The sequence below is a fragment of the Desmodus rotundus genome, chromosome 6, assembly GCF_022682495.2.
Source record: "Desmodus rotundus isolate HL8 chromosome 6, HLdesRot8A.1, whole genome shotgun sequence".
NCBI classification, from domain to species: domain Eukaryota; kingdom Metazoa; phylum Chordata; class Mammalia; order Chiroptera; family Phyllostomidae; genus Desmodus; species Desmodus rotundus.
The window spans coordinates 15,030,162-15,055,606 of record NC_071392.1 but is presented as its reverse complement, the minus strand read 5'-3'; the positions used below and the strand labels follow the sequence as shown (position 1 = coordinate 15,055,606).

The 25,445-nt window shown below is 41.9% G+C and overlaps 1 protein-coding gene, 1 long non-coding RNA gene and 1 pseudogene across 3 annotated transcripts in view; 1 reads left to right on the top strand and 2 right to left on the bottom strand.

The window, feature by feature from the left end:
• Positions 1-267: 267 nt before the first annotated feature.
• Positions 268-25,445, bottom strand: part of LOC139440972 (uncharacterized) — a 72,771-nt gene continuing 47,593 nt past the window's right edge. The window contains exon 3 of the long non-coding RNA XR_011651307.1: positions 268-371. This is a non-coding gene — a long non-coding RNA (uncharacterized lncRNA). The remainder of the gene's footprint in view (positions 372-25,445) is intronic.
• LOC112306873 (large ribosomal subunit protein eL18 pseudogene) lies at positions 1,944-2,536 on the bottom strand (annotated as a pseudogene).
• The window catches only part of KLHL7 (kelch like family member 7), a 54,291-nt gene continuing 43,993 nt past the window's right edge, over positions 15,148-25,445 (top strand). For both annotated transcript variants that reach the window (XM_024563127.3, XM_024563128.4), the window contains exon 1: positions 15,148-15,520. In XM_024563127.3, coding sequence (XP_024418895.1) covers positions 15,401-15,520 — 120 coding nt within the window. In that variant the 5' untranslated portion in view covers positions 15,148-15,400. The remainder of the gene's footprint in view (positions 15,521-25,445) is intronic.

The following is a 25,445-nucleotide window of genomic DNA, read 5'->3' as shown; positions in this document are numbered from 1 at the left end:
GCTGATGTTGATCAACTTTTCTCTTTCCTGGAACAATATCTGCTTCTGATGTTCTTTGTATATATTATTTCCTTTATAAAGACATAGAAATAAGAACATTTATATACTTTATTAGTAAACTGTCAGAAAGAAATGTGAAAGACTTTGAAATAGGCAAAAAATATACATAGAGGGATTGGCAAGAGTAGGTTTACAGCCCTGGCTGGTGTGGCTCAGTGGATTGAATACCAACCTGCAAACCAAAGAGTCTCTGGTTTGATTTCCAGTCAGGGCACATGCCTGGGTTGTGGGCCAGGTTCCCAGTAGGGGGTGCTCAGGAGACAACCACACATTGATATTTCTCTCCTCTTTTTCCATCTCTTCCCCTGTCTCTAAAAATAATAAAAAATCTTTTTAAAAAAAGAGTAGGTTTACAGTTGTAAGTGACCTTCTTTTGAATTAATAAAGCTATTGTTATAATCATATCATGTCTTTTTCCTCATGAACAACTGTGAACCTATTTTGCCCACACCTGTACCGGCTGTCCTGTCTGCACATTTTCCATGTTCCATTGTCTCTGAACTTGACATACTATCCCAAAATATGGCACCTTGACACGCTGAATGTTTTAAGCTGAAGGAATTTGAGAAATGGCATGTGCAGGAAGAACATTCTGAGCTTCCCCTGAAGCAGGTCATAAAACTGTCACGTGGGAGGCGCGCTTCCTATTCCCGGAGAAAAGGAACATCCTTATCTCCAAGATAGGAATCTGAGCAAACAGGCCTTGCTATTTACTCCAGCTTGCTATTGCTATTTACTCCTCTGTGTGTGTGTTGGGGGGGGGGGGGGGGCCACGCTATCATATTTTCTACCACTCTCCACCCTTCATGAAACCCAGCACTAAAACACTCAGGTATAACTACTTCTTTGGGTCTTGATTTCCTTGTGAAGTCTCCTCTGTCACATAGAATTTATGCAAATTTATATGGACTTTTCTTGTGAATCCTTGTTACAGGGTCCCAGCCAAGAACTTAGAAAGGAAGGAGAAATGCTATTTTCCCCTCACTACAAACTATTTCACAACTCTGTGAATTGTAGTAACCTAGTGATAGTACAAAGGATTCTTGTCCATAGAAATGCAAATTAACAGTCAATGCAATTTATTGTTGCCTATGGATAGAACCATTTTGCATCTATTTGTAAATTCATTTCAACATTCCTTACTTACTGCCTACATATATGTGGTTCTTGAAATTCTCCTTTGACCAAGTGGTAACATAGGGCTGGCTCCCTCAATAACTAATGAATTAAATAAAATCTTTTACATGGATTCATTTTATATTGTTAAAGAAGAGACAACAGGCCCATAATGGAGTCACTTGTGCTAAGCCTTACATCAGCAAAGTAAGACTTAATAATTCAGACTAACCGACACTGACCTGACTGCAGATTCAGCCTCTCCCATAACTAACCTTTAGCTAATCTAGAATTACCTGGTCAGCACTAGTGAGGTGATAGACCCCGCCTGTCCCCCAAAGGAGAGTGACCTTGCCTCAAACAATACCCTTTTTGTGAGAAAAACTTCCTTGCCCTACCTTCTTCTCTGTATAGAAGTTTTCCATTTTGTACAGCTCCTTGGAGCTCTTTCTGTCTGCTACATGTAATACTGTCCAATTCGTGAATCATTAAATAAAGCCAATTACATCTTTAAATTCATTCAGTTGAATTGTGTGTCTTAATATCTACATCAGAGTCCTATAAATGCCCTCTTTTTAAAATTATCCTTTAGCAAGACATAAACTGAAAACAAAAAAAAACTATCTTATTATTTCATTAATGAGTTAAATTGAACAAGTATATTTATAGTCACAAGTCTTTTGTCTCATATCCACCTTTTTTCTTACACTTTGACTTTTTTCTTTGTCAGCATCAAAATATTTTTAATAACAAGGTGTGATCTGGGATTAGTTTTTGTAGCCATGGCTGGCCCACTGGCCCCTGGTGCACTCAAGACTCCAAGCCCTGGGAGTGCAGGTAGAGTTTGGTGAGGCTGTGAGGAGTTCCAGGGGCCTTGCAGAAATGCCTGTAGGCCTCTCCGCCCTTGCAAGGACCAGAAAGATGATGCCACAGCCCTTGGGGCAATCTGTGGCCAGCTGGTCAAAGGTGAGGATCCTACTCCTGGCCTTAAGGATGAAGCTCCAGGTGCAGCTGCTCACACAAGTGCACCTTCAGTTCAGGCACCTCCTGGGCAAGCACATCGTCCCTACAACCACAGTGGTTTTGCCCTCCCGGCCAGGAAGCATCATCTGTTGGAACATCAGGGAAAGGGACAGAGGCAGCCAGTTGGTACCACTCATGAACAACCTCTCCAGCACCACTTGGTTGAAGGTGGAGTTGGTTCATCTGGCCAGAAACCGGTACAGCTTGACCAACAGCCTTAGGTAGATGTCCTGGCTCTTGGGCTCCTTGCACTGAACCATTCCTCTTTGTCATGGCGAATGGCCACTCCCACAATGGCGCCTCCTGCTCCACCTAGCTTTTTTCTTTTGTATATCATTATGAACTTAACATAGTAAAAAGAACATTTGATTCTTAATTTTTCAAAATTTAGCCAGTGGGAACACTGGCTAAAGTTGTGTGGCCTGTCTTAGTTGTGTGGCCTATTGTAGAAAAGTCACCTGTAAATTGTGTGGGGCAGAGCCCACGGTAATGGCCAGAGTGGGGCAACCCATTTTACCCCTTTGTGGCTCTGTGTGGGGGGTGAGCTCAGAGAGGCTACTGTGCTGCTGCTTGGCTTCTGCAGTTTTGCCCAGCACTCACCATGTTTCCAGTCACTTCACCCACTCCCCATATGTGACTGGCACCCTTCCAGCTGTTGCTCTGGTGGTGAATCCCAGAGTGGGTGGGTTTGTGTATGTTCTAAGACCATGTGGACCCTTTAAGTGGAGTCTCCTAAAATCCAGCAGTTTCTTCTGCCACCCCAACACCCACGGGTTTTACAGCCAGAAGTTGTGGGGATTTATCTTCCAGGCACTAGAACCCTGGGCTGTGCTGTCTGGCTTTGGGCTGGGATCACTGGCTCCCAAGGTGTCCCTCCCGATATTTATCCACCTGGACTGCCCATTCTGCCACTACCACCACCTCTCCATGCCACACCGTGTCTCCTTGCCTCTCTACCCATCTCCACGTCTCTGCCTCTCCATCAGATGAATGTGGCTTCTTTAAATCCTTGGTTGTCAGACTTCCATATAGTTCAATTTTCTGACAGTTCTGGGTGTTGTTCTGATGTTTAGTTGTAATTCTCTCTGTGGATATGCAAGGAGGCGAAACGTGCCTCCATCTTGACTGGAAGACTTTAATGTATTTTTAAATAATCGTTGTTTCCTGGCAATAGAAGGGTATTTCCTGATCCACTAAAATTTTTTGTTCTTGTCTCTAATCTTGGAAACTGCTGCAGCCTGAGGAGTCCAGGCTCCTTCTAGTGGAGAAAAGTAACAAAGACCCAAATCTGAGCATCGGAAGTACCCATGAGAGTGGGTGGTGAGTGAGTGCTACTTCTCGCTGGGGCACGTAAGAAGTTGCAGTGCTGGAAAATGTCCTTTCAAGGTGTTGAGTTTACACTGGTTTTTCCAAGCAGATTAAGTTGCTCTATCCTACTTTTTTTTAAGTCTAGGGTTTTTCCCTTGTCTCTGAGATTTTTTACCATGTTTCTGTTAAGAAAAAAGATGCTAATGCATACGTAGAAAAAAACATACATAAATTTCCAGATGCAAAGAAGTGTTTGGGAGAGGGCTGCAAAAACAAAAATTTGGATTTTAATTCTAATTTATTTACTTGCTCTAATCTTGTATGGATAGTTGTTTACATATAACCAGAGAAGGGCAGAAGGTGGGAAACCACAAGGATTTAGGAAAATCACTTTAGAGACAGAATGAAGACAATATATGAACCATGAGCAAGAAATGAAATAATCTGTCTCAAACCATCTCCATTCCTCTGAGGTTAAACTTGCTTCCCAAATGGATGAAGAAAGTATTCATTTTAACCTCCCCTTTGGCAGCGATGGAGAAGCCAGTGTTCTCCAGGGACACCAGAACTGTGACGTGTGATTCCCCTGGAGCTTCCTCTAAAAAAGGAAATATAATTTTTCCATTTGCTTTGCTGATGAAAATCAGGTATCACTTGATTCTAAGGAGTTCTGCTCTTACTAGCTGATTCCCCACTGAGTGTCTTCCCCTTAGCCGCAGTTTTCATCGGAGCAGATTGTATCCCAGATGACAGAAACCATAGCTAATGTCAGATTCTTGGGTCTAATTATTAAATACAGTCACATCTAAGTTAGAGGGTCCAGGTCTGCTCCCAAGCCCTTTGTAAGGCAGCGGGGGGAGGAGAGAGAGCTTGCCCCGTGGGGTCGTCATGCCTCTGCACAGAGTTCATGTGACCTGCGCCCAGCTTCTCTCTAAAAATCTAGATTTTTCCCAAACAAAAATAAACAAAGCAAACATTTAGGCTCCTTGTCCACCCCCACCCAAACACACACACACACACACACACACGTACACACAAAATAGTTAAATGCTGTTGTGTTACGACTCTTCCTAAGACTCCATCACAGATTGCCAGGTAAAGAGTACACTTGAATAATTTTTATCTGCTTTGAGGGAATACTACAGAATCTGTCAAGTGATAATATTGTATTTCAGTCTTGAACATAGCTTTTTCCCTGCTTGTCCAAAGCAAGTAGCAGATAATGCCAAGTGAGCATGCAGCAACGAAGTGCTATGCTCGTGTCTGGTCACTGAGAGGCCCAGAGTGCCCCCAAAGAAGAGAAGTTGTCCTTTAAAGATTACAAATGAACCAAATTTGGGAACACATTCGAGTTACTACATCTTTTGAAGCATTTATAAGAGAAAAAATTGGGGGTGCTTAGCCTCACAAATGCAGGAGAATGAACAAATGTATAAAAGATTTTTTTCATAGTCAAAGACACGAGGGTGAGGTTAACAGGATACCTGACTGCCTTGTTTCCTGAAAAAAAAAATACTGCAGTGTGAACAGGCATTTCCCAAACTCCATTTATCTAATTTCATCACATTCCAGCCTAAGTAAAGTTCATGGATAAGGAGTATTTATAGCCGAGTTACGTTTGTTTATGGCCACTTCAGGTACTGAGGGGCCAGGTCCTGTGTCAGGACTAAGGACACAAAGATAAGGAGAAAAAATAAATCCTTGCCATTCACAAGATTTCTCTTGGTCCTGGTTTCACAAATAGTTCTTTGACCTGCATTGAAGAGAAGCAGCAGTGGTTGTGAAGGCAGCTAAAGAAAGAACAGTTTTTTGTTTGTTTGTTTGGTTGGTTGGTTGGTTGGTTGGTTGGGTTTTGGTTTGTTTGGTTGGTTTTTTGCCTACACAGAACTCAATGGGGAATTAGCTGGTGAGAAAGGAAGATTCTGAGAAGCGAAAACTGATTTCACACATTCCAAATACTGAAAGTCATGGGTTGCATCCACAGACACACTTCCTGGAGCCTATTTATTCCTACTTCATACACAATTCGAGCCATGGTGGTATGGGAAAAACCGGCTCCCTCACAAAGGGAAATGTTGAGGACTTGCAGAGTTAATACTGGAAGACAGGCTGAGTGAAACCACGTGGTCCTGGTTTACCCTCATCTCGTTCCAGTGGGCTTGGTCACTTTGTTTCCCAAGTATATTCGACCAGCAATCCCCATCGGTTAAAAGGGCAAACGGTGCTGCAACCCCGTGAAGTTAGAGGCTACTGTGAAGGATTCGATCAAGTGTTCCCATGTGATAGCCTCTAGAGAAATCAGTCCCAAAGATGTTATGGTTTTATTGCCCTGTAGAATGTTACTCAGTTTAGTATTTCAAGTAGCAGTGGTTTTGTTTGCTAACTGTATGTGTTTGTACGTATTTCAGGGAACCAGATCTTTTGCCTTATTATCTAGTTCCTGGTTCCCTCACCAAGTTCAGTAAAAATCAGATAGACTTTAACAAATAACTTTGTTCAAGCATTTTGCTTTTAAAGCTCTGTATTCCACACATTCTCTGAGATATGTAACTGCCCTTCAAAAACTGACACAAGTTCACAGGTACTTGACCTATGTCCCATCTTCTTAGCTCCTACCCTGTGTGCAGAAGGAGGGAGTCATCCCAACATTCACCAGAGAGTATTGCTGTCTTCATTGTTTTGATGCCTTTGTGGCTGTGACCGAGAGAGAGAGTTTTTTTTTTTCTCTCACAACAGCTCTCCAGACTTGTCTTTCCCAGCTTCTCATGAGCTGGCTGCCACCACGAAGGACCTGACCTGGACTTTTAGATACATCAGCACAACCACCTTACTGCGATAACACACCGAAGCTCTGTGCAAGCGAAGTGGGCCCGGGGGCCTCTGCTGAAAGAACTCCGCAGTATTCCTTACATTTACTATTTCTGTTACTCCTTCTTTGTTTGCCTAAAATAAATGGTAAAATTTAAAATAAGAAGAGCCTATATGGAGGGGTTATAAGAGTCATTTTTTTCCCTTTTTTATTTCTGTTCAAATATCTCTCATCCCCTACATACATGCACTGCTAGCAATTTGGCTTATAATTTGGTTTCCAGACAGTTTTTCTATGTCTTTCCCATATGTTCTGCTATTTTTCCATGTCAGAAGTTTGCCTCACAATTATGAAATTTTTCCCAACAGATTCTGAATGTTGGTACAGCAATGGAGTACTTGGGGATTATGTTTGACCTATTTGGGGTATTTAGGAAATCACTGTTTATAATTTTTCTGTGTGTTTTGTGTCTTGTTGGACCTGCTTGTGGAGTTTGGGGAAAGGTGTGTGGAAATGTAGAGGGAAAGAGGATAGAAAAGAAACCTGGAGAAGCTGGAAAGAGTTACCCAGAAAGTCTGCTCAGCAAGTCCCCAGTGAGAAGACGGGGGGGGGGGGGGGGGGGAGAGGAACCTCCCTGATTTTCCGGGGTCACTCTGACGTGTGTGTTTGTGAGACAGAGGGGAGGGCGATGAAGAAGAACAAAGATGAATATAAATATAAGCTCAGGAGAATGAATACCACTGTCCTTAAAAGGGTGGGGGGTTGGGGGGAAAGGGCAGCAGATGGATATTTAAGAAATCAGAAAAAGATGTTGAAACTCAGTGGGAAGGAATTCAAAAAACACACATGTTTTCTCCAGCCAGTCTGACCTGAGTTCTGAGGCAGAACTAAGTGCCTTGGGCTGAAGTCCTTTCATAGACAGATTCATTGTCATGTTGTCATCTTAACTAAAACAGTATTTTAGTTACAAGCTATGGTTATAGTGAATTAGTGTAAGACCCACAGGCAAAATAGTCAATTAATCAATTATAAAAAATGTTCCAATCTCCTTGGGTTTCCTCTGTGTTCCAAATAATTTCTTGAGGGTATTTGGGATATTCTCTTTCATTCCAAGGCTTTTTCACTAAAGCATCTATGTATATAAATCATATCTTTTAAACTGAAAATGTAACTATATTAAATTTTTTTCCCACTTAAAACTCCCATGAGTTTGGCAGACTAAATATGTTTGGAACTTCAATTGGAAAAACAGAAACCACGACACACCTTGGCATGCCCACTTGACATGCTGGCATGTGGGCTGGAGACCACCACCTTGTCACTTCTCGTTGCATTTGAAACGCTGTTGACTCCTCCCGTTACACTTTCAGTATCTGACTTTTCCCTGCGAGATTGAGACCAAAAGTGAATGGTTTCGAAAGACATTTTCTTTCCTTCTTGCTTACATAGGATTGTTTTTGTAATATAATATTGGGAAAGTCAAAGCAATCCAATCACCCAGAAAACCTCAAACTTGATAGGAAAGAAAAAATCAGTGCTTGGCAACTGACCTACTCAGTTAAGAGTTCAGAGCAGAGCCCCCTTCTCTGGCTTCTTCTTTTCATGTTCAAGGATCTTTTTGATCAGGTCTAGGCAAGGAATGAGAACAAACAGACATGTAGAAAACATGGGAAGTAAGTTTCCACTTCTCCCGGAAAGGCCTTTCTGCAGTTAACAAAGAAATAATTACAGCAGTAACACACAACGCTTTTGATTACCTACTAAGTGCCACACACCGTTCTATTGAGGTAGCTTTTCTAATTTCTGCAACAAGCCTAGAAGACATGCATTAGTCCATTTTCTGGCTGAGGAACCTCAGGTTCGGAGAGGTTAAGTAACACACTCAGTGCTACACAGCTAGTAAGAAATGGAATCAGGCATCACATCACATCGGCTTGGTTTCATTATGCTACTTTACCTCTTACAAGTTAAAACAACAAAAAACTTTTTACAAAGTTTTGGATCAAGGGTTTGTAGAGCCTAAAGTTTTTATAACTCAGGGGTCGGGGGAGTGGGATGGAGAGCACTTCTTTGAGAAAAAGAACACAAAAATGTCTACATTTGCTATTGTTACAAAAATACACGAGCTTATGAATACATTGTGAGGGCCCTCCCGAGGGAGGGACCAGGGCAAGTTACACTTAAGCTTCATTAACCTCACAGAAAGCCCACCTCTGCAAGGGCTCAACATTTCAGGGTAACTTCTGATGAAGAGAGTGAGAGAAGCTGCTGTTGTGATGCAACAGGACTTTTTTTAAGTTGATTTTTTAATCACAGTCTACGTTTAATATTACTTTACGTTGGTCTCAGGTGTACAGCACAGTGGTTAGCCAGTCATATACTTTACAAAGTGTTCCCCCTGATATTTGCAGTACCCGTCCAGCACCACACAGAGTTATTACAACATTACTGACTGTACTCCCTGTGCTGTACTTTACATCCCCATGACTGTTTTGTAACTTCTAATTTGTATTTCTTAATCCCTTCACCTTTTTTACTCAGTCCACCAATCCCCCTTCCCTCTGGCAACCATCAGTCTGTTCTCTGTATCTCTAAGTGACAGCAGGGCATTCTGATAGCACCCTCCCACCCCCAAACATATCCATTGCTGTTGAAAACTTAGTTTCTGCTGGGAATGGGAATGAATTGGTCAAAGCCCTCAACACATGATGGTACTCTTGGGAGGAACGGAAGTGAGAACTTGCCTCTTTCCCTCTCAAGTTCAAATGAATCACGATTGTTTGATGGACTTAAATTAGGCAACAGAAAAGAACAAGACCCCTAGGAGATAATTTGCCATGAACATGGGGAAAGATAGGTGAAGCAATTAGCTGGGAAAAGTGAACCCTGGTCTGGATTCATTAGTTGATATGCCCCCAACACAGCCAACCAGAGGCAGGCACGGCCCCAGGACAGTGAGTGTGAATCGTACGAGTTTGAAGCTGATAAGGTCATATTTGGTGAAGATTCCATTGGACAACGCATTGTGCATTTCTCCTCTGTACTATGAGGAACGACCATAACCTGGGTTAGATCTGCACAATTAGAGCCACGGCGGTTTGGCTTGGCCTGGGTCTGCAGACAACAATCCTATGGTTCAGCTTCAGCAATAGTATCGATAGTGCAGATGGTCACCGGGCAACAAGAGCACGGCCTGCTCAGGGCATGTCTTCAGACTGCTCAGGTTTCAGAAGGCAGTGCACCAACACTGCATCAGTGGCACATTCTGGAGTTAGAACATCAGGATGGCTCTGTGGAATCCTGTAGCATCAAGGGGACACACTGAGTTTTGGGTTTGCTAAGCAAAAACTAATAGCTAGAAGGACAAACATTTGGACATGAATCAGCACCCCTGGGGCTTCTTGGCTAAACTTGGGGAGTAAAACTAAACAAACAAACAAACAAACAAACAAAACAAACAAACCCTGGACTTCCTGCAGGCAGGCAGGCCACACTAGAAATAGAAAGTAATAGAAATAGAAAGTGTGTAGTAATAGAAAGTGAGCCTGCTAAGGATCACGTGAGGACATGGTTTTCTTGATCGCTCTGAATACTTCTTTGCCTCTGCTGGACCCTTTTCCTCCTTGAGCTATGAGTCAGTAAGCTGCTTTTGCTCATTTGTATTCTTTTCTTGGAGACCTTGTCCTGCATTTTCAATGACTTACTGGGCATTTTTACACATACATTATCTCAAACTCAATTTGCCTGAAATCCACCTCAACAAAGTATGCCTACAAATCAATAGACAAAAAAAATAAAAATAAAAAAAATAAAAAGGATGTAAACAAGCAATTCACCAATGGCCAATAAACATATGAAAAGATGTTCAATGTCATTAGGTATTTTTAAGTAACACTGAAAAATCATGTTTTGCCTGTCACATTAATAAATGTGTCCAAGACCAAGGGTTCCATTGTCATAATCCAGAGACCTAAAGCTCTTTTTAAAAATGTGATCCCAAGACTATACTTTCAGGGATCATTTCTATAGTTCTTCACTAAAAATGTGATCCCCAAGTCTCCAAGCTTGTTACCAGCTTTCTTTGTCCACTGGGGACACTTCCCTCCAGGTGCATGATCTGTTAACTTCACAAGAACAAATGGAGGTCTTCTGACATTTAGAAAAACTAAGAAAACAATATGGGTCCAACAAAATCAACCAATTTCTTCTAAGTGTTCATTCATTCACTCACTCTTGGGAGCAGCAGGGGATATAAGATGAAAAGACGCAGTCCTACAAACCAACCCTCTGACTATTTTCACTTGCTACTATGCCGCCTCTGATGCTTGCAAGTGTCTTATATCTCTAATTAGCATCTAAGCTTTGTGGGGGAGATGGAGCCAGGAACCATGTTTTATTTCTTTGATTTCTCCTATAGTAATTCTTACACAGAAAATGTGAGATGGCCCTGGCTGGTGTGGCTCAGTGGATTGACTGGCCTATAAACCAAAAGGTCAGTGGTGTGATTCCCAGCCAGAGCACATGCCTGAGTTGTGGGCCAGGTCCCCAGGTGGGGGTGTGTGAGAGGCAACCAACTGATGTTTCTCTCACATATCATTTTTCTCTCCCTCTCTTCCTCCCTCCAAAGAAAGGAAAGAGAGAGAGAGCGTGAAAGAAAGAGAAAGAGAGAGAGAGAGAGAGAGAGAGAGAGAGAGAGAGAAAGGAAGGAAGGAAGGAAGGAAGGAAGGAAGGGAGGGAGGGAGGGAGGGAGGGAGGGAGGAAGGAAATGTGAGATAAATATTTGTTTATTTATTCATTACCTTCCACACTGTATAAAAATGTTAACAGCAAATGTAATTCAGAAAGGCATATACCATAGACATTGAGTGCCTAAGCCCTAGGGTAAGGCAGATTTTTGTAAATGTTTAGGTTTACAACATAAATCTTTCTCAAAATTGCCTTAGTTAGTCAGGATGTTTTGTGGTTCCATAAAATAAAAATTTTAGGATTTTATTTTATTTCTGTGGAAAAAAATGCCATCAGAATCTCTTGTTTTCTATTAAATCTGATATCCATAGTGTTGAATGTTACTTTGATTCACTCCCTTTGGTTTCTGAACAATGTTACATTTTACACAGCACAGCTCATTTATGCCCTTTCCTTTTGATAGGCACTCACACTGTATTCAGTTTTACTGGCTTAACCCAAATATCCCAATAAAAAATAGTCAAAATGTATGAACAGGCATTTCGAAGGAGGGAAAGTATACATGGTGAATAAAAATAGGATGAGATATTTAACATCAACAGAGATTAGGAAAGGTAAATGATAATAGAATATCATTTTACGACCATTTGATTGATAAACATCAACGAGTCTGACAATATCAGGTGTCAGTGACAATACCGCATCACTTACCCACTATTGGGGGAGTTTGAGTTGGTTTAACAACTTCAGAAAACTGTTTTCCATTATCTTTTTTTTTCATTGAATTTATTGGGATGGCATTAGTTAATAAAATTATGTAGGTTTCAGGTGTACAATTCTATAATACATCATCCATACACTGTACTGTGTGTGCACCACTCCAAGTCAAGTCTCCTTCCATCACCATTTATCCCCCGTTTACCCCCTTTTACTCCCCCCAGCACCCTTTCCCTCTGGTCATCACCATACTGTTGGCTGTGTCTGTGAGTTTGTTTTTTTGGTTTTTTGCTTAATCCCTTCACGTTTTTCACCCAGCTCTGCAACACACCCTGACAGCTGTCAGTTTGTTCTCTATAAGTCTGCTTCTATTTTGTTAGTTTAGTTTGTTAATTAGATTCTACAGGAGTGAAGTCATGTGGTACTTACTTTCTCTGTCTTATTTCACTTAGCATAATGGTCTCCAGCTCCATCTATGCTGTCACAAAGGGTAACATTTCCTTTTTTATGGCCAAGTAGTATTCCATTATGTAAATGTACCATGCCTTTTTTACCCACTCATCCACTGATGGACAGTTGGGCTGCTTCTAAATCTCAGCTATTGTAAATAATGCTGCAATGAACATAGGGGTGTACACATTCTTTCAAATTAGAACTCAGTAAATACCAAATCTTTTCCTTACATTTTTGCATATCTGAAAGTTGAAAGAATTCTCCACAGACAAGCTTCTGGCTTTATACATTTCAAACTTATTTCTCCTTAACTTCTTACATTTCCCTCCAGTGCTGGGCCCTGTAGGGCATATTGTGATAAGATTTCTGTCCCTGCATCTTTTCATTACAGCACAGAGTTGGCACAGTAGGCACTGGACTATTCCTGGAAGTCGTACCTACGTCAGAAAGGCTGCTAAAAAACTACCTGTATATAACTGTGGTGTACAAAAATATACCCTACTCAACCCTAACAAAATGTATCCCCAACTCAATTTGTTGTTAGTCGGTTCCCCAAATTATCCATGTCTGCTCCAACACCACCTAGTAGTAAAAGAGGGGAAATAGAAGCAAAAACCAAAGTAGAATGAGACAACAAACTCAACTGACTGGCTAAAATACTTACTTTTGCAAATTTTATAAAACCAAATGACCGTGTGAACACACTGCTAGAACCAAGCATTAAAGAAGCCTGTTAAACTTCGAGATCCTGGATTTTAAAGCTTAGTTAACCTTACTTTATCTCCCTCTCCTTCTCCCCACCCCCCCCTCTGCCCTCTACCCTCTCCCTTTCTCTTACCACTGGGTCTCTTTCCTGACTTCTCTCTGAAGTCTCAAAAATACTGCCTTTCTCTGCTTATCTATGCGCATGGTCCAAAGACAGCTGCCTGAGCTCCTTGTGCATATTCCCCATGGAGCTGCCACATGCCAGCTCACCAAAATCCATCTCTCCCCCATCTCTCCCATCTCCAGAGAGAATATGATGCTCTTTGCCCCAGTTTATTAATTGGCTTTCTTTGGTTCAGGTGTTCAACCTTGATCCAATCCATCAAAACCAAGTATAATGAAGTCCCATAAAACTAGTGCAACTTTAGGACCCCATCTTCTATGAGAATAGAAAATTAATTCATGGCAAATGGGAATGGGCTGACTGGACACCTCAAAAGCCAGTATACCACAGCAAAGCTGATTAGGTTCAAGCAATAGGTACAGCAAGTCTTCTCCAAAAACTTAATATGCAAATGTATTTGGGATTTTCTCCAAGAAGGACATATTATTTCCCAAAGTTGTATTCCCAAGGGTCCTATTCTGGGGGAACTGGGGGGATGGTTCATAGCACTAATATGCTGAGAAACACATTTTGGGAAGTGCTGGATTAAATAACAATAGGTAATGCTATTAACTCAGTAATACTGTTTGTCTTGTGCTGGCACCAATCGAAGCATTTTTGTAATCCTCATACCAGTTCCATGCAGTAGATTCTACTTTTACAGATAGGGAGCCTGAGGCATAAGAGAAGTTAAACAATTTGGCCAAAGTTGAACACCTAGAGAGTGGGGGTGCTTGATTTGCATCCAGGCAAAGCCACATGCTTAACCTGTGGGCAATATAACCTCCATGGTCTCTTTGAGCTCTGAATTATTTGGCTCTTCCGTGACCCTTGCCAGTCTATATTCTGCAGTATGAGAAAGGACTGCCTGTTCCAACATCAAGTAGGAAGAATGCTGTTCTTTGTTTCTTTTGCCTTGTTACAGAGTAGCACTTAATCTCACCACCTACATTTCTGCCTTTGAATCAAATCCTTAGTGTCCCTCAAGCCTTAAGAGTTAGAAGACAGGTTTCCACTTCCTTTCCATTAAAAACAGTTTAAACGCGCTCTCATTTGTCAATGTCATAGGCCATTTAATAAAATTAACAAAAGCTCCCTAGTTTCTAATTTCCTTAGGAATAAGTGGTTCCTATTGTCAGGGTCCATTCAAAAACCTCAAATTATTGGCTAGTTAAAATAGAATAATATTTGGGAACCTCTAGATTAAAAGGAAAAAAATAAAGGGCACTGAGGTGTGTCTCATTCAAAGTTTTATTCTTTGTAAAAAATGGAGGCTTATCTGCCACTGCTCTTTGTTATACTATATTGTTTGTCTTCATCGAGAGAAAGCATAATTCAATAGTGTGAATTATTTTACATAAAACATGTCTCTGTATATTCCTATATAGACCTAGGTATAAAATTAAGGGATCTATAGAAAGTTTTCAGAATGTAAATTTTCATGTAATCCTGCACATTACTGCACACTAAAAAGAATAAATTATTATAGTTACGAAAAGCATTAACATCAATTCTGTGATGGAGTTTCGTGTTTCCTAAGAACACTTGGGGGAAGCCTAACTGATCGCTGGAGCTCACACCTGACCTTAGTTCAAAACACTGATGAGTAAAAACAACAGCCTAAGTAGTCAAGCAATCCGCATCAAGGAGACATCCACGGGACTGTGTGCTCTTGCTTTATGAATCCCAAACAAACGAATCTTGGGTTCCATGTAATAATCCTTTAACTTGCAGTATGTGATATATTGAGTGCCTACGACATTCCAATCTGATAGTGAAGAAAACACGAACCCTGTTCCTACGGAGATGACACTAATGGGAGACATTTTGATGTATTCAACAGCCCACTTAGCCAAAAAAAAAAAAAAAAAAAAAAAAAAAGATACTCTGGCCGCGTAACCTAACTTCGGACAATCTGTCTCGGAAACCGGGAAGAGGACGCGCCCCTCGGGCCAGCTGGAACACACAACATCCGGCTCCAGGCGCGCACCAAGGCGACCACGGCGCCCGGCGTTGCGTGGCTCCGAGCGGCGCGCCCTTGTGACGACGGCCCCGCCCCCTGCTGCCTTCCCCGCGTCCCCGCCCCCTCCAGCGCAGTGCGCAAGCTCCTCCGCCCCGCTCCGGTTCTACCGGGGATGTAGCCGACTCCGCGGCACTGCCTCCCGGCGAGCTCTCAGGGGTCCTCCAGGCCTTGTTGTCCCGCAGAGGCCGCGCCTCTGCCGCCCGCGCGCTCGGGAGCAGGGCGCTGCAGCCGCAGTCCCAGCCGCGGTGTTAGCTAAACAGAAGCTCCCGCGCGTCCAGGGGTGTGCAACCCCTCGCCCAGCCCGGCGAGCCCCGGGTGTGAACCGAGCCGACGGAGGATGGCAGCCTCCGGAGTGGAGAAAAGCTGCAAGAAGAAGACCGAGAAAAAGCTTGCCGCTCGAGAAGAAGCGAAATTGTTGGCAGGCTTCATGGGTGTCATGAATAACATGCGGAAACAGGTATCGCCGGGGTGGGTGTGACCGACTGCAGCGGGGAAGGTGGTCCGGGATTCCGGCCCCTTGCTCGCTGGGCTGAAATTCGCGCCCTGTGGATCGAGACCCTCTTCTTCCTCTGTCTACCCGTTTTTGCACGCTAGCGAAGCTGTTGTTAGTAGAGGGTCGCTTTAAACTGTCGAGCAGAAGTGCTTTCTCGTCTGCCGATGCTGTGACTCCCAAGTCAGACTCGTGGGAGACTCCTCGGGCCGGCATTCGGCGTCGGGTATCGCTTGTGTAACAGCTCTGCCCTAGTTATCTCTTTGTGAGACGAGGATCCCTCCATTGGAGAGCCGTGTAAGGTGTCGGGAGATCCGTGCGAGGAAGCCCTTTGGCACAGGCCAATCCGAAGCCCCCCAAGAGGGGAGAAGCACTGCTTGGCCAGAAATGAGCTCCTTTCAAATAAGGATCCCCGCCCCCTTCCGTGGTACCTGGGTGGAGCAAGCTGCGGTACCCTCCGGTACGCGTTAATTTAGAACAGAAAACAGTCGTCGATACACGCCGCGCAGTCTTTTAAGGGCACTGTGCGCCTCTGCTAGGACGAGGAGCTCTTTGTTCTATCTTTGGTACGTGGCGCACTGATGAAAGTCTTCACGCCGTTGGCGAAAGGTGGGTTATGAAAAGAAGGAATTTTAATATGCCGGAGAATGTAAATTAGAGTGGTTTTATTGATTTATTTTTAAATCCATAACGTCTTATACCAATAAAGCATCAAGGAAAGTTACTTGGTTACTTCTTAATTCTGTAAACGTTATGGATAGAAAATACGAGTCTAAGGAGATTTTTGAGAATGCTCTGGTTTTGTGAGAGTGGTCCTGTTTTTCCCGGGGACAAAGCCGGTTGTGAGTGACGGCAGAACCTAGTGTGCTTATCTAGTGGTTCTGATAGGAATGTGGATGACAGTAGAGGCATTTAAGATCTTTACGAAGATACTGGCTTTGGCTTCTTTAAGCAAATTCTGACTGATGGGATCTTTGCCTTTGTCATCAGATCTTGGCGTGGTGCTTGAATGCAGTAGTTATCTGTGGGAATGCCTTTACATCTTTCTTGGCCTTTGTGCTGGAGTAGCTGTGACCGCCTGAATTCAATATTTTATGTATCTTACTTTTACGTATATTTTTATGTATACATTCATGTTCCTTTCATGCAAACGTTTTTATATTTACGGCACCACTGACTGGTGCATTTAACTAGTGTCTGCCTGTAAACAGTAGTTAAACACAGTTCACCAGTGCTCTAATTTGTTTTCAGCAACTTTCCATTGCCCCAAATAATGTGTTTTCATCCACGGACTATAGCACTGTAAAGCAGCGTCTCATTTCTTACATAGACAAGGTGCAATGGGTTGCAGCATCAAGCGTTTACTTGAGGAGGAGGGGATTTGTGAGACTGTATACTTTAGCTCTTTAGGTTTAAAAATTCATTTATATCCATTTCTTAGACTTAGCTTTAGACTATATTAACCTCTGTTTATTTATTGTCAAAATAGAAGTACAGTTACTGGAAAATCAGGATTGTCTCACTGAGTGGGAAGGGAAAATGGATGCTGGGTGGCATCTTTTCCATGATGGTCAACTGACCTTAAATCTCTGCTGGACTCTCCTTTTGTCAGGGGCTTTGCATGTAAGCCCAGCAGTTCTCCAATAGCACTTCTACCAGCTTCATGGAATCCTGCATTGTTTCTCAGATGTGTAGGTTCACTTTGCAGCTGATTTATGTTATACTTGTATTATTCTGCTTAACATCATAACACTGGAGAGACTCACCAAGAAGACTGACAAGGGCAGTTGATGGAATTGGCAGAAATAGGAGAAGCTGGTCTGAGCCAGGGGAGGAATGTTTGAGTGAGGACCAATTTTATGTCTTCTTGTCCTTTCATAAATATTTTGTGTAATGACTAATTTTGCTTCTCCTAATGACCTCGTTACTCTGGGGATCAGGATAATGAGTACCTGAATGACATGGATTCCTCTTATACACCCAGAAACATTTCTACAAGAATTTGAAAACACTGCAAAATTAGGAAACCTGAATTCCAATCCCAAAACTAATCCCTGAATTAGTTTTGTGATTTTTAAATAATACGATTTAGGTCATTTTATCCCTCGGTAACATAGCAGCCAATCCTATACATAGTGATGAAAGGGGGTTCTGCAGAACCAGCAGCCTCAGCTTCTTTAAAGATTGTATTTATTTTTCATAAGACGGGAAAGGAGAGAGGAAGAGAAACTTCGATGTGAGAGAGAAACCTCAATGTGGGAGAGAAACATCAATCAGTTGCCTCCCAGATGTGCCCCAACCAGGGACCAAACCCTTAACCCAAGCATATGCCCTGACCAGGAATCAAACCAGCGACCTTTCACTTTGTGGGACAACACCCAACCAACTGAGCCACACTGGTCAGGGCTCAGCTGCTTCTTTTTTTGTTTTGTTTTGTTTTGTTTTAGCCTCAGCTTCATATGGAGCCTTTTCCTCCATCACCCTTTCAGTCATTTCCAGCCTTTTGTTTTTAATGAAGTATTCATGTAAAAGGATACAAATCATAAACATGCAGTTCAGTGAATTGTTACAGAGTGACCACACCACCACCACCAAGAAGCAGAACATGACTGATACACCAGAGGTCCTTCCTTATGTCCTTCTCAGTAACTACCCCTAAAAGGTAACCATTATTCTTCTAGTACAATAGTTTTTTTTTTTAACGTTTTTTGAATTTATATAAATGGAATCATATAGTAAATACTCTTGTGTCAAGAGGAGAAGATGGCGGCCAAGTAGGTAGGAGCCGAGTCTACTTGCTCTTGCACCCAATTTGGACACTTAACTGATCTTCCAAAAAAACAAAGTGAACAGTCAACAGAATCTTAGCTGATATGAAGTCTGGAAGCCAAAGAGTACAGAGGATGCTTCAAAACAGTTGGTAAGGAGGTTTTGTAGGTGGACGGGGAAAGTCCCCCAGCTTTCAAAGTCCCCCAAAGCCACAGCTGTCATGGCACCTACAGCCAGTCACCTGCATCTGTGGAGAGCTTGGTCAGGGATAGCAGCCTAGCAGCTCCCCGCTCTCCCAGAGCCTGGAATCCCCAGACCAGGCCAGGAGCAACTTGGATACCCAAAGTCCCCGGAGAGAACCAGGCTACACACACATACAGCTAGCGGCACACACTAGTTGTGGTGGCGGTCACCAACCAGGAGAGTGCCAGAGAGTGAGAGAGATACTGTCTGCACCTGGATCTGGTGGAGGGGCAAGGCTACGCCTGTGATAGACTCTTGACTTTTTGGAGAGGTGGAATATGTGGAAAGCCAGGCAGAAGCTTGGTGCTGCAAAGGGAGCACCAGAGAGACTTTTTTAAAGGCGGGAGCTGAGGCATGATGGGCAGGGACCCAGCCCATGCAGCTGCCCTGCCAACAAGAAGGGAGGATTGTGAGCACAATTTGCTCCCACTCGGTACAGAAGGGCAGTTTGATCGAAGGGTTGCAAAATGAGGTGGTTTTTTGGCTCCAGCCCTGCGCAGCAGCACACAGTGTAGAATGCAAACCACAATGTGCTATGAGGGCAGTGGGCTGGGAACTGTGCACCTGAGATTATTTGAGGCCAGACTGGACCCGCATCCTTGGTGGAACCTCCAGGAAGGGAAGGTTGAGCCCAGCCCCCACCTCCTGCAGAAGCATGGGGAGATCTGCAAAACCAGCTGGGCAGGCTTAACACTGCAGGGGTTATCACTTCCGAAAGAGTAAGACAGCAAGACTAACACCTAAATGGGCCCATTTTGAACTCCTCACAGAGAGACAAAGTTTTACACTGGGACCTAGGGCCCTATTTCACTGAGGCCATCAAAGAAGTCCAGAAAATGTATAGCAAAAGGTATTCAGGGCACTGCCCAGCCTCGGCTTGCACACAACGCTGCCATCTACACCAAGCAGGAGAGAGCTGACACTCTGATACAGATGCCCCCCCCCCACCGTGAAACAGACAGTTATTTAATCGGCTATTTAATTAAACTATACATTATTGGAAATAAACTGGGACAGGCTAAGACGGGAGGGGTGGGGGCAGGAGAACGCACACACAAGTTTCCCAGAAGACTGAACAGTGCCTCCCAGGGAAGACAGAGAGCCCCACCCTCTCCATTGCAACAGAAGCTCCCAGTAGGGGCAGGTGAAGGACATACAGGAAGTGTTGCCAGAAGTTGGACAACCCACCCGTGGACCTTGAGCTGATAAAAAAAAGAGACGCATCCACAAATAAGTCAGAAGGCGAACACCAACAACTGAGATGAATTTCACCTTGCTTTTTCCTCAGAATTTGCATGTTTTTTTTTCTTTCTTCTTTTGTTCCATTCACATAGACTTTTAATATTTCTTCAATTGTATTCCAATTAACACACTACTCTTGGTCTTTTAGGGTTTTTTTTTTATTTAGGTTATATATATGTTTCATATTATTGTTATTTCAAATCCCACTTAGCACCTTTCCCTGGTCTTACTCCATTTTACCTTCTTCCTGACCTTTGTTATTGTTGCTATAAACTTTATTTTCTCCCATGCTATGCCATGTGCCTATTCCTTACCCTTACTATTTTTCCTCCATCTAACCTTCCAAAAGCATTCTACCTTCCTTAAGTCAGCTCGCATTCTTTTCCCTCTCTTAAAGTAGTCTTACTTGCTTTCCACCTTTATAAATTGTGGCTAGTTGGGTGAGCATATCACAGTTATTGCTGTTCTTCCCCAACGGAATTCCTGTTTGTTCACTATCTGTTTGTACTTTGAATCCCATAGGATACTCTCCCCCTGTCTTACTTCATTTTGCCTTCCCCCTGCCCTTGATCAGTTGAGTTCGGAACTTATTTTAATATTTTTCCCTTTCTTAGCCTGGGTTCAGTTCCTTACTTTTACTAGTTTTTCTCCCCCTTCCTCTCAAAATCATTTTTCTTTACTGTAGACATCTCATATTCACTTTTCTCTTTTGTATGCTTTTTCCCTTTCCACCTTTTATTAATCTTCACTCAGCTGTCATTGTTATTGACCCTGCTGTGATTTTTCTGCAATTTTGTTCCCATTGGTTCAACACCTTTTAAATCTTACTTCAAACCTTATAGTACACGCTTCCCTTCTCTTACTCCATTTATACCATTGCCCTTCCCTGTTTTACTTACATTTTAAAACTTATTCTTTCCCTTCCTTTGCCTCATTTCTGTTCCTTACTCTTACTATTTTTCCTCCATCTTCCCACTCAAAATCATTTTTCCCTCTTTTAGTCATCTCATATTCCTCTTTCCTATGTTACTGTATTCTTAATGTCTCTGCACATTTATTGATCTTTGCTCAATGGCTGTTGATATTTCTGGTGTGGTAGGGGTTTGTTTTTTTTTTTGCTGGCGTGGTTTTGGTTTTCTGGTAATACAGCTTTATTAACCAACCCCTGTACAATAGCATATAAGACGTGGCAGGAGTTGTGACTACCAGTCAGCCACCTGGAGGGGAGAACCCACCAACGAATGAGCCACCACCAAGCACAGCCCAAATACAACAAGAGAGCCCACATAAACTGAATAAAGGGCAACCCTAGAGCATACAGATCAGGAAAGCAAGGAGACAGCACCACTGAGTCGCACAGAGCTCCTACCACAGAAGTCCACTCCGCAAAGACAGGCAGGCAAAGCAGAGAATCCTGAGATGCAGAAACAGACAAAAAGAGTCACCAGAAATGGGGAGACAAAGAACACCCAGTTGAAGGGAAAGGAGGAATCCCCAGAAAAAAAGAGCTAAATGAAACTGAGGCAGTCTATCAGACATAGAATTTTAAAAAATGGTTATAAGGATACTCAAGTAACTCAGTGACAACTACAAGGAACTGAGTGGGAACTGCAGCAGCGTGAAAAAGGAAATAGAAACTATGAACAATAGTCAATATCTGCTCAGAGTTAGCCCACTTCCATATTCTGTGGAGTATACTATCACTTAATAAATCTGTTCCCTCTCCCTTTCTCTCTCTCTCTCTCTCTCTCTCTGTTAAAAAAAAAAAGAATCAGGAAGAAATGAATAATACAACATCTGAAATGAAAAATAAACTGGAAGGAATTAAAAGCAGGCTGGATGAAGCAGAGGACCAAATCAGTGAACTTGAAGACAAGGCAAAAAAAATACCCAGGCAGACCAACAACAGGAAAAAAGATTCATAAAGAATGAGGATAGTTTAAGGGACCTCTAGGACAACATGAAATGTAACAACATTCACATCATAGGAATATCAGAAGGAGAAGAAAAGGAGCAAAGGGTAGAAAACCTATTTGAAAACATAATGACAGGGAACTTCCCTAACTTGGTGAGGGGAAAAGTCACACAAGTTCAGGAAGCACAGAGGGTCCCAATCAAGATGAACCCAAAGAGGCCTACTCCAAGAAACAACATAATTAAAATTCCAAATATATATACAGAACCTTTCACCCCAAAGTGGCAAAATAGACATTCTTTTCAAATGCACATGGAACATTCTCAAAGATAGACCACATGATAGGACACAAAACAAGCCTCAACATTCAAGACAATTAAAACCATATCATGCATTTTCTCAGATCACAATGGCTTGAAACTAGAAACCAAACTCAAGGAAAAAACTCAAAAACACTCAAAATCATGGAGACTGAATAGCATGTTATTAAACAATGAATGGGTTAACAATGAGATCAAGGAAAAAATCAAAAAGTTTCTGGAAACAAATGGAAATGAACACACATCAGCCCAGAACCTATGGGATACAGCAAAGGCAGTCCTGAGAAGGAAGTTCATACCAATATAGGCCTACCTAAAAAAGACAGAAAATTTTCAAATAAACAGCCTAACCCTGCATCTACAAGAACTAGAGGAACAACAAACAAAGCCCAGAGCAAGTAGAAGGAAGGAAATAATCAAGGTCATAGCAGAATAAATGACATACAGACTAAAAGAACAATTCACAGGATCAATAAAGCCAGGAGCTGATTCTTTGAAAAGATAAACAAAATTGACAAGCCTTTAATGAGACTCATTGAGAAAAAGAGAGGACCCAAATAAATAAAATCAGAAATGAAATGAGAGAAATTACAACTGATACCACAGAAATACAAAGGATTGTAAGAAATTACTACGAACTACTATATACCAAGAAATTTGAAAACCTGGGTGAAATGGACAAATTTCTAGAAATATAATTCTCCAAAACTGAGTCAAGAAACAGAAAGCTTGAATAGACTGGTAACAGCTAGTGAAATTGAAGCAGTTATCAAAAAACTCCCAGCACACAAAAGCCCTGGACTGGATGGCTTCACAGGAGAATTTTACCAAACATTTAGTGAAGAGCTTACTCTGATCCTTCTCAAACTATTCCAAAAAATCCAAAAAGAGAAGACTCCCAAACTCTTTTTTTAAAAGATTTTATTTATTTTTAGGTAGGGGAAGGGAGGGAGAAAGACAGGGAGAGAAACATCAGTGTATGGTTGCTTCTTCCACACCCCCTACCAGGGACCTGGCCTGCAACCCAGACATGTGCCCTAGACTGGAAATCGAACCAGCAACCCTTTGGTTCACGGTTGGCACTCAATCCACTGAGCCACACCAGCCAGGGCACAAACTTTTTAGGAAGTCAGTATTACCCTAATTCCAAAGCCAGATAAAGACACAACAAAGAAAGAAAACTACAGGCCAATATCACTGATGAACATAGATGCTAAAGTCCTCAATAAAATATTGGCAAACAGGATCCAGCAATTCATTAAAAAGATCACACACCATGATCAAGTGGGATTCATCCCAGGGATGCAAGGATGGTACAACGTATGCAAATCAATAAATGTAATACATCACATAAACAAAATGAAAGGCAGAAAAATCACATGATTATATCAGTATGCCAAAAAAAGCATTTGATAAAGTACAGCACCCATTTATGATAACACTCAGCAAAGTGGGAGTAGAGGGAGCATCCCTCAGCATAATAAAGGCCATATATAAGAAACCTACAGCTAACATACTCAACAGGCAAAAACTAAAAGCTTGCCACCTAAGATCACGCACAAGACAAGGGTGTCCCCTTTCATCACTGCTATTCAACATTTTATTGGAAGTCCTAGCCACAGTAATCAGACAAGAAAAAGAAGTAAAAGGCATCCAAATTGGAAAGGAGGAAGTAAAACTGTCATTGTTTGCAGATGACATGATAGTGTACATAGAAAACCCTAAAGACTCCACCAAAAAACTACTGACCTAATAAGTGAACTTGTCAAAAACATCAGGATACAGAGTCAATATTCAGAAATTGAAGACATTTTTGTACACTCACAATGAAATATCAGAAACAGAAATTAGGGATAAAAATCCCATTTATTTTAGTAAAAAGAAAAGAAAATACCTAGGAATAAAATTAACCAGTGAGGTAAAAGACCTGTACTCAGAAAACTACAGAACACTGAATAAAGAAATTAAGGAAGACACAAATAAATGGAAGCATATACCATGTTCATGGTTTAGAAGATTTAAGATCATTAAAATGCCCATACTACCCAAAACAATCTACAGATTCAACACAATCCCTATTAAAATACCAATGACATTTTTCACAGATATAGAATAAATATTTCAAAAATTTATATGGAACCACAAACGACCCTGAATAGCCTCAGCAATTTTCAGAAAGAAGAACAAAGCCAGAGAGATCACAATACCTGATACCAAGCTATATTACAAGGCCACTGTAATCAAAACCGTCTGGTACAGGCATAAGAATAGACACATAGATCAATGGAACAGAATAGAGAGCCCAGAAATAAATGCATATCTCTATGATCAATTAATATTTGACAAAGAGGGCAAGAGCATAAAATGGAGGGAAAATAGCTTCTTCAATAAATGGTGCTGGGAGATCTGGACAAGTACATGCAAAAAAATGAAACTAGACCACCAACTTACATTATACACCAAAATAAACTCAAGATGGATAAACGACTTAAATAGAAGTCATGACACCATAAAAGTCCTAGAACATAGGCAGGAAAATATCAGCTATCCCATGCAGCAATATTTTCACCTATACATCCCATAGGGCAAGGGATATAAAGGAAAGAATAAACAAATGGGACTACATCAAATTAAAAAGCTTCTGCATGGCTAAGGAAAACATCAGCCAAATGAAAAGGGAACTGACTGTATGAGAAAACATATTTTTCAATGATACCTCAGACAAGGTTTTGATCTCCAAAATACATAAAGAACTCATAAGACTCCACATCAGAAAACAATCAGTCTAATTAAGAAATGGGCAAAGACTGGAACAGACACTTCTCCAAGGAGGATATACAGAGGGCCCAGAGCTGTTGTTTTTGTTTATCTCTAGTTCATCCTCATTGTATGAGGTTTGTCCAGAAGGCATCCAGCCATGTAATATGAAAAATAGAGACATTTATTGAAGAAGATACAAGAAACATTGCATAGGACAATGATGCCTCAGTCCCTTTCAAAGCATGCACCTTGGGACCTCACAGAGTTCTCCCAATCACCATCAGTTACTCTGTCATATTTTTCTGAATCTTATCAATGGTCTGAAATCTCTTCCCTTTCAACAGTGATTTTAGTTTTGGGAAAAGCCAGAGAAATTGCAGGGCACCAAATCTGGGCTGTAGAGGAGGCTAAATCACCTGGGTGATTTGATGTTTCTCCAAACAACTCTGCATGAGCAGGTGCACTGTCCTGGTGAAGCTGCCAGTCACAGTTGCTCATATCTTCTGCCTTCTGAATCATCCAAATAGTTTCAGTGGAGGAATGCTCAAGCTTAACACAAAATTTAATGCAAATTTGTTGCTGTACTCACTCAGTCATTTTGAATGTGGTGGTCATACAGTACACATGCTCATACAATGGTGTC